The sequence below is a fragment of the Schistocerca cancellata genome, chromosome 1 (assembly GCF_023864275.1).
Source record: "Schistocerca cancellata isolate TAMUIC-IGC-003103 chromosome 1, iqSchCanc2.1, whole genome shotgun sequence".
NCBI classification, from domain to species: domain Eukaryota; kingdom Metazoa; phylum Arthropoda; class Insecta; order Orthoptera; family Acrididae; genus Schistocerca; species Schistocerca cancellata.
Window position 1 is genome coordinate 792,953,836 of NC_064626.1, and position 16,600 is coordinate 792,970,435.

Below are 16,600 nucleotides of genomic sequence, written 5' to 3' on the forward strand. Positions count from 1 at the left end.
CTATACCAATTCCAAACTGAACAATCCATTGCCCTCACCCACCTAATCCTTCACCTACACATCAACTCAGCCAATGAACACACCCATCAACTCCTATCCTTAATAAAAGTCCTGAGTCTTTCCTCTCCCACATCCACACCGGCTGTTCAGAGCATCCTCCTACAGACCAACCGCAAATTAGAACATCATGCCACCCTCGACCTCAAAAAACTATCCAATCTCCTGGTTTCCCACCTCCGGAAAGGCAACTCACACACCCTTCACAACCTTTCCAACAAACCTCAACCTCCTCTCATTGCACACAAACCCAGTCTCTCCCATCTACTCAATCTCCCACTTCCAACTCCACTCCCTCCAAAACCTCAAAATTCCAATCAACACAATCTGGAACCACAGCACCCTAATTCAGTAGTTAACCTTTCCTCCAAACCTCTCTCCCAATCAGAAACCTCTGTCCTATCTAAAGGCCTCACCTTCAGCCCCACTCCCAGATTCAACCAAACAGCCCTTGTCAAAGATTTACTGTCCTACACTCGTACTCTCTGCTGGAAATATCACTTTGCCACGAAGAAAAATGATCCTAATCCTACTCCTAATGATCCAAATCCCCAAGACACTATCCAAATTGAACCCTGCCTGGAACAGTTCCGTCCTCCGTCACAGTGGGACCCACCTCCTCTTCCTCAAAATCACCCTCTCCAAACCTTCTAGGAATTTCTGACTTCCAGCCTTGCCTCTCAATCCTTCTTAAAAAACCTTAATCCTACTCCCAACATCACCACTGCTGAAGCCCAGGCTATCCGTGATCTGAAGGCTGATCGATCCATTGTCATTCTTCCAGCGGACAAGGGTTCCACGACTGTGGTACTTGATCGTTGGGAGTACTTGGCTGAGGGACTGCGTCAGCTTTCAGACAACACCACATACAAAGTTTTCCAAGGTAATCCCATTCCTGATGTCCAGGCGGAGCTTCAAGGAATCCTCAGTACCTTAGGCCCCCTACAAAACCTTTCACTTGACTCCATCAACCTCCTGACCCCAAGACACCCCGCAACCCTACCTTCTATCTTCTTCCTAAAATTCACAAACCCAATCATCCCGGCCGCCCCATTGTAGCTGGTTACCAAGTCCCCACAGAACGTATCTCTGCCTACATAGATCAACACCTTCAACCCATTACATGCAGTCTCCCACCCTTCATCAAAGACACCAACCACTTTCTCGAACGCCTGGAATCCTTACCCAATCTGTTACCCCTGGAAACCATCCTTGTAACCATTGATGCCACTTCCTTATACACAAATATTCCGCACGTCCATGGCCTCGCTGCGATGGAGCACTTCCTTTCACGCCAATCACCTGCCACCCTACCAAGGCTTCTTTCCTTATTACCTTATCCAGCTTCATCTTGACCAACAACTTCTTCACTTTTGAAGGCCAGACATACCAACAATTAAAGGGAACAGCCATGGGTACCTGGATGGCCCTCTCGTACGCCAACCTATTCATGGGTCGCTTAGAGGAAGCCCTCTTGGTTACCCAGCCCTGCCAACCCAAAGTTTGGTACAGATTTATTGATGACATCTTCATGATCTGGATTCACAGTGAAGAAGAACTCCAGAATTTCCTCTCCAACCTCAACTCCTTTGGTTCCATCAGATTCACCTGGTCCTACTCCAAATCCCATGCCACTTTCCTTGACGTTGACCTCCATCTGTCCAATGGCCAGCTCCACACGTCCGTCCACATCAAACCCACCAACAAGCAACAGTACCTCCATTATGACAGCTGCCACCCATTCCACATCAAACGTTCCCTTCCCTACAGCCTAGGTCTTCGTGGCAAATGAGTCTGCTCCAGTCCGGAATCCCTGAACCATTGCACCAACAATCTGAAAACAGCGTTCGCATCCCGCAACTACCCTCCCGACCTGGTACAGAAGCAAATAACCAGAGCCACTTCCTCATCCCCTCAAGCCCAGAACCTCCCACAGAAGAACCACAAAAGTGCCCCACTTGTGACAGGATACTTTCCGGGACTGGATCAGACTCTGAATGTGGCTCTCCAGCAGGGATACGACTTCCTCAAATCCTGCCCTGAAATGAGATCCATCCTTCATGAAATCCTCCCCACTCCACCAATAGTGTCTTTCCGCCATCCACCTAACCTTCGTAACCTCTTAGTTCATCCCTATGAAATCCCCAAACCACCTTCTCTACCCTCTGGCTCCTACCCTTGTAACCGCCCCCGGTGTAAAACCTGTCCCATGCACCCTCCCACCACCACCTACTCCTGTGCTGTAACCCAGAAGGTGTACACAATCAAAGGCAAAGCCACGTGTGAAAGCACCCACGTGATTTACCAACTGACCTTCCTGCACTGTGAAGCTTTCTATGTGGGAATGACCAGCAACAAACTGTCCATTCACATGAATGGACACAGGCAGACAGTGTTTGTTGGTAATGAGGATCACCCTGTGGCTAAATATGCCTTGGTGCATGGCCAGCACATCTTGGCACAGTGTTACACCGTCCGGGTTATCTGGATACTTCCCACTAACACCAACCTGTCAGAACTCCGGAGATGGGAACTTGCCCTTCAGTATATCCTCTCTTCTCGTTATCCTCCAGGCCTCAATCTCCGCTTACTTCAATTTGCCACTGCTCATACCTCACTTGTCTTTCAACAACATCTTTAACTCTGTACTTCCGTCTCAACTGACATCTCTGTCCAATCTCTTTGTCTTTACAAATGTCTGCTTGTGTCTGTGTATGTACGGATGGATAAGTGTGTGTGTGCGAGTGTATACCTATCCTGTTTTCCCCCTAAGGTAAGTCTTTCTGCTCCCGGGATTGGAATGACTCCTTACCCTCTCCCTTAAAACCCACATCCTTTCGTCTTTCCCTCTCCTTCCCTCTTTTCTGATGAAGCAACCGTTGGTTGCGGAAGCTTGAATTTTATGTGTATGTTTGTGTTTGTTTGTGTGTCTATCGACCTGCCAGCACTTTCATTTGGTAAGTCACATCATCTGTGTTTTTATATATATAATCAGTTGGTTCTACTGAGAAATTCATCAATGGAGTAGAAGGAGTTGGCCACCAATAAATCCTTTAGCCTTCTCTTAAACTGAATTTCATTGGTTTTTATGATTTTTATGGCTGCTGGCAAGTTATTGAAAATGTGTGTTCCTGAATAATGCACACCTTTCTGTACAAGACTAAGTGACTTTAAATCCTTGTGAAGCTTATTCTTATTTCTAGTATTGATTCCATGAATTGAGCTGTTGGTTTGAAAAAGTGATGTATTTTTAATGACAAATTTCATCAAGGAATAAATATATTGGGAAGCAGTAGTTAGTAACCCAGTTCCCTAAACAGGCTTCTGCAAGATGTTCGTGAGTTCACACCACATATAACTCTTACTGCACATTTTTGTGCCCGGAAAACTTTAGCTTGGCTTGATAAATTGTCTCAAAAAATAATCCCATATGACATTATGGAATGAAAGTAAGCATAGTATGCCAGCTTTTTCATTTTTATATCCCCTATGTCTGACACAATTCGCTTTGCAAATAGAGATTTGTTAAGACGCTTCAGCAGTTCTGTGGTGTGCTCCTCCCAGTTGAATTTATTATGGAGCTGTAATCTCAAGAATTTAACACTGTCCACTTCTTCTATCTGCTTGTCATCGTATGTTAGGCATATCCTCGTGGGACACCCTTTACAAGTACTGAACTGCATGTAGTGTGTTTTTTCAAAGTTTAGTGACAAAGAATTGGCTAGGAACCAGTGATTAATGTCCACAAATATTTTATTAGCTGACCTTTCTAAGACAACATTTGATTTGCTATTTATTGCAATGTTTGTATCATCGCTAAACAAAACGAACTTGGCCTCTGGTAATGTTACTGGTGAAAGGCCATTGATATACACAAGAAAAAAGAAGGGCCCTAAAATGGAACCTTGTGGGACCCCACATGTAATTAATTCCCAGTTGGATGATGCCTGATAGATTGATACATGTCTCTTTCCTAATAACACCCTTTGTTTCCTGCCAGAGATATAAGATTTAAACCATTTTGCAGCATTTCCTGTTACGTTATAATATTTTAATTTACTTTAAAGGATATTGTGATTTACTCAGTCAAATGCCTTTGACAGATCACAAAATATACCAGTTGCCTGCAATTTTTTGTCTAATGAACTAAGCACATTTTCACTGTAAGTGTAGATAGCCTTCTCAATATCAGAACCCTTTAGAAATCCGAACTGTGACGTTGACAGTATGTTATTTGAGATAAGATGGTTATAAAGCCGATTGTACATTACTTTTTCTAAAATTTTTGAGAATGCTGGCAAAAGTGAAATTGGACAGAAATTTGATGCTATTTCTTTATCTCCCTTCTTAAACAGTGGCTTAACTTCAGCATATTTCAACCATTCAGGAAATATTCCACTGATAAATGACTGGTTACACAGATAGCTTAATATGTTACTTAACTCAGATTCACATTCTTCAATTAACTTTGTTGATATTTCATCATACCCACTAGATGTTTTTGATTTTAATGATTTTATGATGGATATTATTTCTGCTGGGGTAGTGAGGGTCAAATTCATATTATGGAAGGTATTCCATAGCAGCATCTACAGAACCTGACAACCCCATCTTGTCAGTAACAGTTATAAAATGTTTGTTGAAAAGTTCTGCAACACTATATACATCTGTCACCAATGTATCATTTACTCTTAATGCTATTTGTCCCTCTTCATGTCTGGTTCTACCGGTCTCCTCCTTCACTATATCCCGTATAGTCTTTATTTTGTTATCTGATATGACTATCTTTTCCTTGTAATATATTTGCTTTGATGTCCGTATTACAGTCTTTAATATTTTGCAGCATTTCTTTTAATGTGCTATAGCATCAACATCGGAACTGTTTCGGATTGACAGATACAGTTTTCTTTTTGTTTTACAAGTACCCCGATTCCTTGAGTAATCCATGGCTTCTTTGTAGACTTTGCTCTAACCTTGGTAAGTTTTGGGGGAAAGCAGTGTTCGAATAAGGTAAGAACTTTATTAGCAAAAATGTTATATTTTTCATTCATGCCATGAGCACTGTAAACATCAGTCCAGTGAATGTCTCTGAGGAGTGTCCTAAAATAATCAATTTTTGGCTTATTGATTAGCCTCTTGAGCTCAGATTTAACAGATTTTATATCCTGTTCAGTATTAACATTTAACAGAAGGAACTGCATGTTATGGTCTGAGAGACCATTGACTATTGGTTTTGTAATATGATTTTGTTCATTGGACTTTTCTATAAAGATATTATCAATGGCTGTTTGTGAGCATTTGGCTACCCTAATGGGGTCCTTTACAGTGGGAATTAAGTTGAATGATAGTGTTACTAACTCATATAAGTTCTTATTGGGAGAGTCTTTAAGGAAATCTACATTGAAATCACCAGCAACCACTATTTCTTTGTTTTTGGTTGTTAAATGGGCCAGTACAGCTTCAAGGTGGTTTACGAACCGATTAAAGTTACCTGCAGGTGCTCGATATACACTAAATATTATGAAGGATTTTTTGTGAAATTCTACTTCTGTTGCACATGCTTCCATATGCTGTTCTAGGCAAAATTTATGAATGTCTATGTTCTTAAATTTATGACAGTTCCTGATGAAAGTGGCAACTCCTCCTTTCTCCATTTCTGATCTACAAAAGGGAGATGCTAACCTAAACCCTGTAACACTTAAAAGTTCTATTCCAGTGGTCACATGATATTCAGAGAGGCAGATTATGTCAGCTGGGTTTGAAGACTCTAATTCATCTATGCAGATAATTAATTCATTAATTTTATTTCTCAGTCCTTGAATATTTTGATACAATAAAGAGAGCTGACATTTCACATTGACTGAGTTAAAATTGGGTAGAGTTAAAATATCTGCTGACTGTTGTAAATTCTTAACCAATAGCTGTTTTGCTGATGTAATAAGCTAGAATTATGCTTTTTGGTTTCTTTCTCAAACTGAAGGTTTGTCTCAGTCCTAACCTTTCTTAAAATTTGGTTTCTTTCTGTCCTCGCTACCCTAAAAAAGGATCTTTTCTGAACCCTATAACCACTGGTATTTTATCACTCATGACAGTGCCTCCCCCCTTTAACTTTCCTGCTGTTTTCCCAGCCACTTTACCCTTCCCCTTCCTGTTGAGGTGAAGGCCATGCCTAGTATAATCCCACCTATTGAGAGAAGCAACAGGAACCATACCAATGTGTGACCCTGCACCCAACATAAGCAGCCGTTCCAACTCCAAATTAACTCTCTTGACAGAAGAGTTCAAATGAGGTCGGTCATGGCGCCCAACAACAGATACAAACTCAACACTAGTATGCTTCGATGCTGATGCAATCTTTGCCTGGTCACACTCTATACTGTACCCAGGATCTCTGTCAGTACTGTTACCTGCCCCACCCACTATAACCACGGTGTCTTCCTTAGTGAAATCTTTGCAGAGTGATCCTAAATCCTCTGTCACCTGCTCCAGACCAGCACCAGGTTTAAAAAAATTGGTGCCCTGGTATTCTGATACTAGTTCATCCTGCAAAAGTTGGCCAACACCTCTTCCATGGGAACTACCTAACAACAATACTTTCTTTCTCTTTACTGATTTCCCTACATTCTTACTTTTCAATTTGCTGCTGAAAGTTTGTTGTGCCCTGTCTACACCTGCAACTGCTTGAGGCTCACCAGCTTCTAACTGAAGCAACAGGTCAAATCTATTTTCCACATTCACCATGAAGATGTCAGACAAAGTTCTAGGCCTGTTCCTCCTGTTGCCTGTTGCCACTTCCCACCTCTTTTTACCTTCTCCCTCCTTTACCTATCAATATCTCCCCTGGCCTTGTCTAACTCAGCCTGAAGGGCGGCAATTTTCCCCTCCTGTTCCAGTATCTTCCTGTCTCTACTACAAATCCTACAAAACCACTGATGAGTCTCATTTACTTCCCCTATTCCCACGCCACTACAGTCACCCACACGGAAAAAAGCTACAGCACCCATCACACCAAAGCCCCGACCTAACAATTCTAGGGCAGGTCAAGCACTTTTCACTCATGATAAACATAATAGAGTATTAAGAATAAGTCAGTTAAATAACACGAAAATATGGTTCCACAAATTTGGCCTATATGCAACTGTGTGTAAACAAAAACAACAATGCAAAGTTGCTGGATTGACAACTTAAACTTTACGCTACTTTCCAGAACTGCTAGTTAAATAATGAAGAGGTATGCTACAGTTAAATTGCTGGAGAGAGCAAAGAACAACTAAACGAAACTCTATAGATTTACTGTGGCAAAACTTAAACGGAAAATACGACTGTAGATCTTTTCGCATTTTCTGCTATATTATATAAAGAAAAATGAAACCTTTAATGGTACACTTAAAAGGCACATTAATACACCTATTCACCAAGTAATCAGTAGTAAACTATATGTTTTATAATCTAAAATGGCTTAACTTTAAGAGAACACCAAAACTCGCGCTAGTCGCCTGGCTGCAGGGTTGCAGAAGATAGGCTGGGTAGTGTGGCTAACTGAAGAAGACATATTGAATCAAATCATGGGAAAAAGATTTTTATGGCACAACTTATCAATAAATGAATTTCTTGGTAGGCCACATCCTGAGACATCAAGGAAAAGTCAGTTTGCTGATGGAGGGAATTGTGGTAGTTAAAAATTGTAGAGGGAGACCAAGGCTTGTCTACAGTGGCAGGTTCAAGTGGATATAGGATGGGCTAGTTATGCTTACACAGCATAGACTAGCATGGGAAGTTGTATCACACCAGTCTTTAGATCGAAGACCACAAAAGCAACCCCATTGAATGACAATCAGAGCACCACATTCGACGTCAGAAGACCTACCACAGAGAAGGAAACTTACATTTTACTTCAGAAAACTAAAAAGCTTGTAACAGCCCTATTTCCTTCAGGGTCAGTGTCTTATTTATCGCATATGATATGGCATGAAGAACAGATTGGCACTGGATATAAATTACTACTACACGGGACGTCAGATCAACAGAGACAATCCCCGATATTTAAATGAAATATGGTTTGAAGGGCTTCATAGTGACTTCTGTTGGAAGATCATGATGATTCCATTGCTGCTATATTACATTCATTATCAGGTGTCAAAGAGTTGGTTTCACAAGTAGTGTAGGAGAGACCATTAAATGGAATACCAGCCACTATTCTCTTTTAGGGGCTGCATTGATGAGGACCCTATTTTTTATGTTACTTTTAGGAGTCATCTTTGTGCTTTACTAATATAATCTTCTGCTGGTGGCTGTGCAAAAGAACTTTAAGTTTGGAAACTTCTCAGTATCTATCTTGGTACTGCAGTGGAATGAGTAAAGACAACCATTCACCATACAAAATGGGGGCTATAACCTGTTAGCAAAGTGTCATCAGTGCATTTGAAATGAGTCTCTTGGACAGTGGCCTTGACTGTGTGAAGAGCTCTAATTCCTCCATTTGAACCAGTTAAAATGGTAAATCTCAGATTCCTAGCAGGAGTCCTGCCAGTCGTCTATAATAGTATCAATAAGTTTTCACCATGGTTCAGCAACCACTGTGCCCATGGCCATGAAACATTGCATATCACAGGGATCTGGGAGTAACAAGCTTTAATTCACAACCGGATTGAATTAACAATTGTTTTGTTTCACCACCCCCCCCCCCCCCCAAACTCAGATGATTCAGTTGCTGAACAGTTAACAGAAAACTTGAGTCTTATTTCAAAAAGGTACCTCACCAAATGGCTCAAATGGCTCTGAGCACTATGGGACTTAACATCTGAGGTCATCAGTCCCCTAGAACTTAGAACTACTTAAACCTAACTAACCTAAGGACATCACAAACATCCATGCCCGAGGCAGGATTCGAACCTGCGACCGTAGAAGTCGTGCGGTTCCAGACTGTAGCGCCTAGAGCCACTCGGCCACCCTGGCCGGCAGGTACCTCACCCACACAGTTGTAGTTGGGGGTGACTTTGATTTATTCTTGAGCTGTTGGCAAAAAAAAGATGTTGAAAGCCGATGGTAGGCATAAAAGATCATCCAAAATTGTACTGAATGCTTTCTCAGATGATTATTTTGAACAATTAGTTCAGGAACCCACTCAGAGTATAAATAGTTGTGAAAGAATACTTGACGTTGCAGCAACAAATAATCTTGAGCAAATAGGGAGCATCCTGTCAAATACAGGGATTAGTGACAAAGCAGTTATAGTGAGGTTGAATAGCATAGCATCCAAATCCACCAAAAATAAACACTAAGTACAGCTGTTTAAAAAAAAAGGCAGATAAAAATTTGCTCTACACTTTTCTGAGATAGTTCCTGCTGTTGCTATCTAAGCGTGGACCGAGTGTGGTTTGAATTCAAAGAAATTATATCAATGGCATCTAAGAGGTAAGCAGTGGCAACTGAGACATAAATTAATAAGAGAATATTCTGATCCATCATGGGACACAAAATGGGTCAGAACACTGTTCAGAAGCAATGAATAAAGCATTCCAAATTTAAAAGAAAATTATGTTCGGTTACCACTTTTATGCTGTTGTAATGAATGTTTATTTCTGGACACCTACTTAAAATCAAGCAACTATCTACATGTCACAGATTAACACAAAGCTTAAGGAAGATGTCTGGACATCTAATAAATAATGTGTTTAAGTTGTTTCATCTCTTTGTGCAACTATTGTAACAGAAGCACCTGTTAAGTGAGTACTAACACTATGCTCAATCATTGCATGTACCATTCCTCCAGCCGAAAAGAACTGTACATGAATGACAGGCATCATTGTATCTGACTTGAATGACAACTGCCAGACTGTTGCACCCATTGCAGTCAACAGCTGCTAGTAGGACCTCTTCTGTGTGTCAGATGAGATCTCCCCCCAGTTAGCCTCCCTTCCCAACTTGTCTGCAGTTTCTCTATTAACCATCTGGCATTGGAGGTTGCAGTGACAAGCAATCCATACAAGTCTGTATTTGCAAGCTGATCAGACCCAATTCAGGTGATGAAGTGGCATATGCTATCTCAGGTATCTTCTCGTCAACCTCCTGCCCAGAGATTCTTGACCCTGGCACTGTCTGCCATTCATCGTTGGCTGACGTTGAATCAACAGGATCAAGTGTATTGTATGCAGCAATGTAAAGCACCTCAGGTTTTTTGATGGCAGCCAACTCCACCTTCATCTGCACACAACTCACACAGTCCTCAGGCAATTTTTCGTAATCAGATAGAAGTAACCAGGTGTGTGAAAGAATCTAAAGAACTAGTAAAGTGTGATGAATTAAGTAAATTAGGCCTGTTGAATGAACAAAGTACCACGGTTGCTGTAAATATTGCTTCTGAAACTCCCTATTGCATAAGCTGTAGCCTTACTGAGCTATGTTTTCAATGGTCACTGACCTATTATAATCAGGCAGTTGTGACTTTCATGACAGTAGGGCTCTACATTACAAAATTCTCATGTGCATCCCTGGCTCTTGTAAATACAATAGACAAGCAAAATAGTTTAAAAAGCAAAGAGTAATATGTACACACAAAATCTAGAGATCATACATTTCCAGTTAGAAGTATCAAAAGAAATAAGTAATGTTAACACTTTGCACAACTCAAGTACTACAGCTGTTCTCACCAATGCTGTGAAAGCTGACACATTTTCTTGAGGTGCTTGTCACATAAAACAGTGTAGTGCATATGTGTAGCATTTTTTATAATGCTACGAATATGCTGAGCATCACCTCCAATTTTAAGAAACTGTAAACTGAGTGCAAACTACTTAGCAGAAAAAAATTATCTAGTAGAGTCCTGATCTATTATAACTTTTATGCAAACAGAAGCAATTGGAATTGGAGGCCAAAATCATTGTATGTCATATAGATACCTTATATTGTCTCTCGTGATCCAGTCCATTATGCTGTGGAAACTTTATTAACTGATCATGAAACTGTGGGAAATTTTGTCTTGTGTTGCACATATAATTTCCTCTGAAGTAGCATTTAGACTTTGAAGACTCAAAATGTATTGATATAGAATTGAAAGTGATGAAGTAATATTAACATTTTGAAAGAGAACTGGACTGTAAAACTGAAACTACTGGTAGCTATGTGTTGGGTATTAATTGGGGACTGGAAGTCAGTGTGACGCATCAGACTAGAAAAAAGAAATGTATGTAAACCTTTATCCATTGATGATACCTATTTTTTTAAATATGATTTTTGCAGAGATTAACAGAACCAAAGCTGAAGTCTTTGTATAGTGAACTGAAGATCCATGACAAAGAAGAACTGGTGTGGAAGAAGATGAAAGCAGATGGGTTAGACAAAGATGGTCTAGAAGAAGCAAAAATGAGAAAGCGTCTGATTGGTAAGTGATATTAAAATGGATAGTGCAGACAACAGCATTTTGATTTGCTTGTGAATGAATAATCAGTGGATATTAGCAAATAATTTCATAATGAGATTTTCAATGTGCAGTGGAGTGTGTGTCGATATGAAACTTTATGGCTGATTAAAACTGTGTGCCGGACTGAGATCCCAACTTGGGAGCATTGCCTTTTGCATGCAGGTACTCTACCGCTGGGCTACCCAAGCACAACTCGCGACCCATCCTCATAGCTTTACTTCTGCCAGTACCTCATTTTAGTTAATAGTCCACTACAGGTTGAAAATCTCATTCTCTGGCTAAGCCATGTCTCCACAATAGCCTTTCTAGGAGTGCTAGTCTTGCAAACTTCTGTGGAGTTTGGAAGGTAGGAGATGAGGTACTGGCAGAAGTAAAGCTTTGAGGACAGGTGATGAGTCGCGCTTTTGTATCTCCATTGATGGAGCACTTGGCCATGAAAGACAAAGGTCCCGAGTTCGAGTCTCGGTCCAGTACAGAGTTTTAATGTGCCAGGAACTTTCAAATCATCTCATATTTTACTCTTGTCAGAATAATGCATTAATTATTTGCAACAAGATAAACAGTGTGCTAGACAGGGATCTTAATGGAGATAAATGCCATATGTAGGTAGTCCCCTTAAATTCTGCTTCACAGCTCAAGTCAAAGCTTTAACCTGCCATGGGTTTCCCTCAATTCTTTCCAGGTCTCCTCCTTCAAGTGATGCAAGTCCTGAAGCATTACAGAAGATCTTCTGTAATGTGTTAAAGGAATGGAGGAGAGACAGTGGCACATTGAAACTGCGAGTTTTTCCATAAGCGTACTTTATTGGTTCAGACAAAAGAACTACTATTCACAGACAAGAGGTACCGTAGACTGAGTCTCAGTCCAGTGTATAGTAGTCTCAGTCCAGTGTATAGTTTCAACTTGTCACAAACAGTTGTTCTACCTGTTAAAACAACTCTCTAACAGTTTCTTATTCCAGTCCTGTCACGGGCATATCCTGCCCTTTCAGACTCAGTGCCGCCTGTGAGAATATTCGTGTTGTATAGGAAGTTGTGCACAGTGATTTATATACATGTGAACACAAACCTGCTGTCCATCCAAATGAATGGTCACTAGCAAACTGGGTGATGAACAGAGTTTACAGCACAAGAGCAGAACATGCAGTTGACCACAACATGTTTGACTAACTGTGGCAATTTCACAAAGCTTGTAATGACCAATAAGAGTCAACAGACAGTTTTTCAGTTGAAGACATATTCCTCAGCTTCACAAGTAGTGACTCAGGTTTATTGACGTGTTAAGTATGACAAAACTGGAGTCAGTAAGACAGCAGGAAGCATTAGGACTGGCAAAACCAAGTGAATTTTATCTCCATACAAGAGCATACTAATTTATCCAGAATTGGCTGCCCTCCAGGCAAGAAATTTCTCTGACACTAGTGACATGATGATTGTCACACAGCACCACAGTCAAAGCTGGCTAATGACTCCTACCACAAAAAAAAGAGACTAATTAGCTCACGGCACTCAAGAATAGTGCATTTAATCATTAAAGATTGCAGCTAAATCGCTCTATAAAATAAACAATTCATATGCAACCAACAAAGACTGTTTTCAGTGGCTTAAGGGGATTCTGTTTGTACCAGCATCGCCACCAAAGCTAGATGACGAGAACCGAACTGCTACTGAATTAATTATATGAGGTGGGAATTCAGGCTACAAACAGATGACAAGTGTAAAAGTCTCAAAGACACTGTTTTGAACTTGAGTACCTTTGAATAGTAGTTAGCATTTAGTAAAAGATCAAAGTTAATGACTTTAACTTCTAATCTCTGAAAATTTCTGCATGGTATTCAGGATGAGTTTGCAACTAACTCTTGTTTCTGAAGCTTTCAAGAGTGTTACTTAATACAGAACAGAAGCAGTTCCGTTATCTGTCTCTATAAAGTAAACTTCACTTATATAGTTTGATCGCTGTGAGAAGTTGAGGGATATAATTTAGGGAAAAGAGATTACTCTTCCTCTGAAGAAGTAATAGATGTGCTAGAAGAACTTTATATCCATGTAAATTGCCTACACGAATATAAGTGTGATAACTAAGGTCTGTAGAAGGCATTTCACCCCTGAACTTCCTCTAATTACTTCACCTAATAAAACCAAGCAAAAAAAAAAAAAAATTTTTTTTGATGGTGCTGAGCCACAGTCATACCATATTGTTTGAAAGAATAAATGACCATTTGACTGTATATTACTGTACATTACCTGCTTTGTGCTGACTTTACCTGATATGATGTGTTAATGTACTATCACACCCATTTCACAATACCTCCCACTTTACTTCATTAATGTACACTCAGACTTTTCTCTTTGTGGTCTCCCTCTCTCTCTGTGGCATATTCTCTTAGCTCCCTTCCCTCTCAACTCACTCCTCTTCATTATGTCTACACACAGCTTCCCCTGCCAGCTCCAGGTGGGCTCACTGTTGCCACATTCTTGTCTTGTTCCCCTACCACCTCTTCCTCCCAGCTGTAAGCTTACTTTCCTTCTACCCCTCCATTCCTCCTCCTTCCTTGATCCTTTCAGAAATACCACGGTCTGTATTAGGAAGATCCTTGAACAGATCATCAACTGTTGTTTTAGGCAAGTTCCTAAAACATGGAATCTGAACTCTGCCATAAGAGGCAACTAAAAGGAGTCTCACACTTTTTGGTCGTATAAGTTCAGGTCCCATTTTATAGTTTGACCTGCCACTTTCCAAATTCTACAGGAGTGCGGACCTTATAGGGAAGAAGCCTTACGTGGTGCATGAGTTCCCTATAGTGCCCTTAGATTCGATCCCCTGAACCTCTTGTCATGGCTTTGCATCTCCACCTGCAATTCAACTATTTGGGTGAGGACACTTTCCAGTGTATGTCATCTTCTTCTGTTGTCTCCTGTCCTCTTCCGCCCCCATGACAGTATTGGATTTATCTGTGCCCATTATCCAGCACTGTAACCAGTCCTATGTGGTGGGGCTGTCATGTACCCATTTGGTCATAGCCTCCTGACAACATAGGGATCGCACTGCTGATGCCTGAGCTGTAAACTCCACATGTGTGCCAAGGAGTAGATGTCTGCCTTCCTGGGGCATCAGGACTCCTGGCAACAGCCATCATGCCAGGTGGCCTTTGCTGTGGCTGGGTGGCACCCATGGGGAGAGCCCCTGATCGGAGTGGGTAGCATTAGGGCAGATGACCCCCAAAGCCTCAGTTTGTTGTTGAACACCTTGAGGATAAGTTTGGGGAAGTGACAGCGCTGTCCAAGTTGAGAAGTGGTGCAGTCTTGATTCAGACAGTATCCCCAGCCCAATCCCAGGCGTTACTCGCTTGTGACCGGCTGGGTGATATTCCTGTTTCTGTCACTCCTCATAAAAGCCTCAACATAGTCCAGGGGATTATTTTCCATTGCAACCTCCTCTTGCAGTCTGATGACGAGCTCCGCGCCAGTCTAGAACGGCGGGGGTGTTCACTTCATCCGGCACATTTACAGGGGATCCAAAGACAACACGGTTGCTATTGGTCCCATCATCTTGGCCTTTGAGGGTGATTCAGTGCCTGAAAAGGTCAAGGTGATGGTTTACTGCTGTGACATTAAACCATACATCCCTCCCCCTATGCAGTGCTTTAAGTGCTGGAAATTTGGGCACATGTCTTCCCGCTGCACTTCTAGTGCCACATGTCGAGATTGCGGACGTCCACTGCATCCAGATACTCCCTGTGTGCCTCCTTCCACTTCTATCTACTGAGGAGAGCTGCACTTCCCCTCCTCACCAGACTGCACAGTACTCCAAAAGGAGTGGAAAATCATGGAGTACAAGACCCTGGACTGGTTGACTTACCAAGAGGTTGCTATTGGTGCCATCATCTTGGCCTTTGAGGGTGATTCAGTGCCTGAAAAGGTCAAGGTGATGGTTTACTGCTGTGACATTAAACCATACATCCCTCCCCCTATGCAGTGCTTTAAGTGCTGGAAATTTGGGCACATGTCTTCCCGCTGCACTTCTAGTGCCACATGTCGAGATTGCGGACGTCCACTGCATCCAGATACTCCCTGTGTGCCTCCTTCCACTTCTATCTACTGAGGAGAGCTGCACTTCCCCTCCTCACCAGACTGCACAGTACTCCAAAAGGAGTGGAAAATCACGGAGTACAAGACCCTGGACTGGTTGACTTACCGAGAGGTTAAACGTAAATTTGAATGATTACACCCCTTTAAGTTGATGTCCACAAATGCTGCAGCTACATTACCATCGCTATCACGAGTACCAGTCATACCACACTATATGCCACAAATAGTGGGCCCTTCAGCCCTCCAGAATACATCCGCCCCCTTGGTGGTAGGGGGAAAATCTCCTTCCATTGCTCCCAAAGTACCTACTTCGGGAGCAAGGCCCCTCCAAATGCAGGGGACATCGGTCCCCTGCCCCCAGCCGGAGAAGCAGCAGCCTCCTCCGGCTCCTCTTGTGCGAAAGAGGCCCCTCGGGACCCTCTCTCCCAAGTTCTCCACTAATGTCACAGTGGACACTTGCCAGTGGCTAAAGGAACCAAAAGCTGCTGGACGAAAAGCTTCACAGTCTTCCTCCATAACTGAAGCTGCTTCGGAGAAGTCCTCCCAGCACAGCCCCAAAAGAGAAGCGAGTGGGCAAGCAAACAAAGAAGTCTGCTAAGAAAAAGGACCCTCTGGTGGTCCCAGCACCACCACTCCCTACCAATTCTGCACCTGTGGATGAGGTGGAGATCTCAGTGTCCCCTGAAGACCTGGTTGTCAATGATATCTCATCCACAATTGGAATGGATACAAATACTCAAACCGGTGGCAGCAGGTGACAGACCCCTGCCCTTTGCAGCTATAGGGGATATTACGAGAACCGTAGTGACTATAGTAGAGTGTCAGGTGGAATTTGTGTCTATGTCCTGAACTCAGTATGCAGTGAACCTGTGCCCATTCAAACCCCTCGTGAAGCTGTAGCTGTCAGGATGAGGATGATGCAGGAAATATCTGTCTGCAACGTATATCTTCCTCCAGATGGTGCATTACTCCTGAATGCATTGACTGCACTGATTCATCAACTCCCTAAACCTTTTCTAGTTCTGGGAGATTTTAA

The 16,600-nt window shown here is 42.0% G+C and overlaps 1 protein-coding gene across 2 annotated transcripts in view; it reads left to right on the forward strand.

Annotated features, from left to right (window-relative positions):
* LOC126187689 (alpha-2-macroglobulin receptor-associated protein) overlaps positions 1 to 16,600 on the forward strand; it is a 71,449-nt gene that overhangs the window by 8,980 nt on the left and 45,869 nt on the right. For both annotated transcript variants that reach the window (XM_049928940.1, XM_049928933.1), the window contains exon 2: positions 11,296 to 11,437. In XM_049928940.1, coding sequence (XP_049784897.1) covers positions 11,296 to 11,437 — 142 coding nt within the window. The remainder of the gene's footprint in view (positions 1 to 11,295; positions 11,438 to 16,600) is intronic.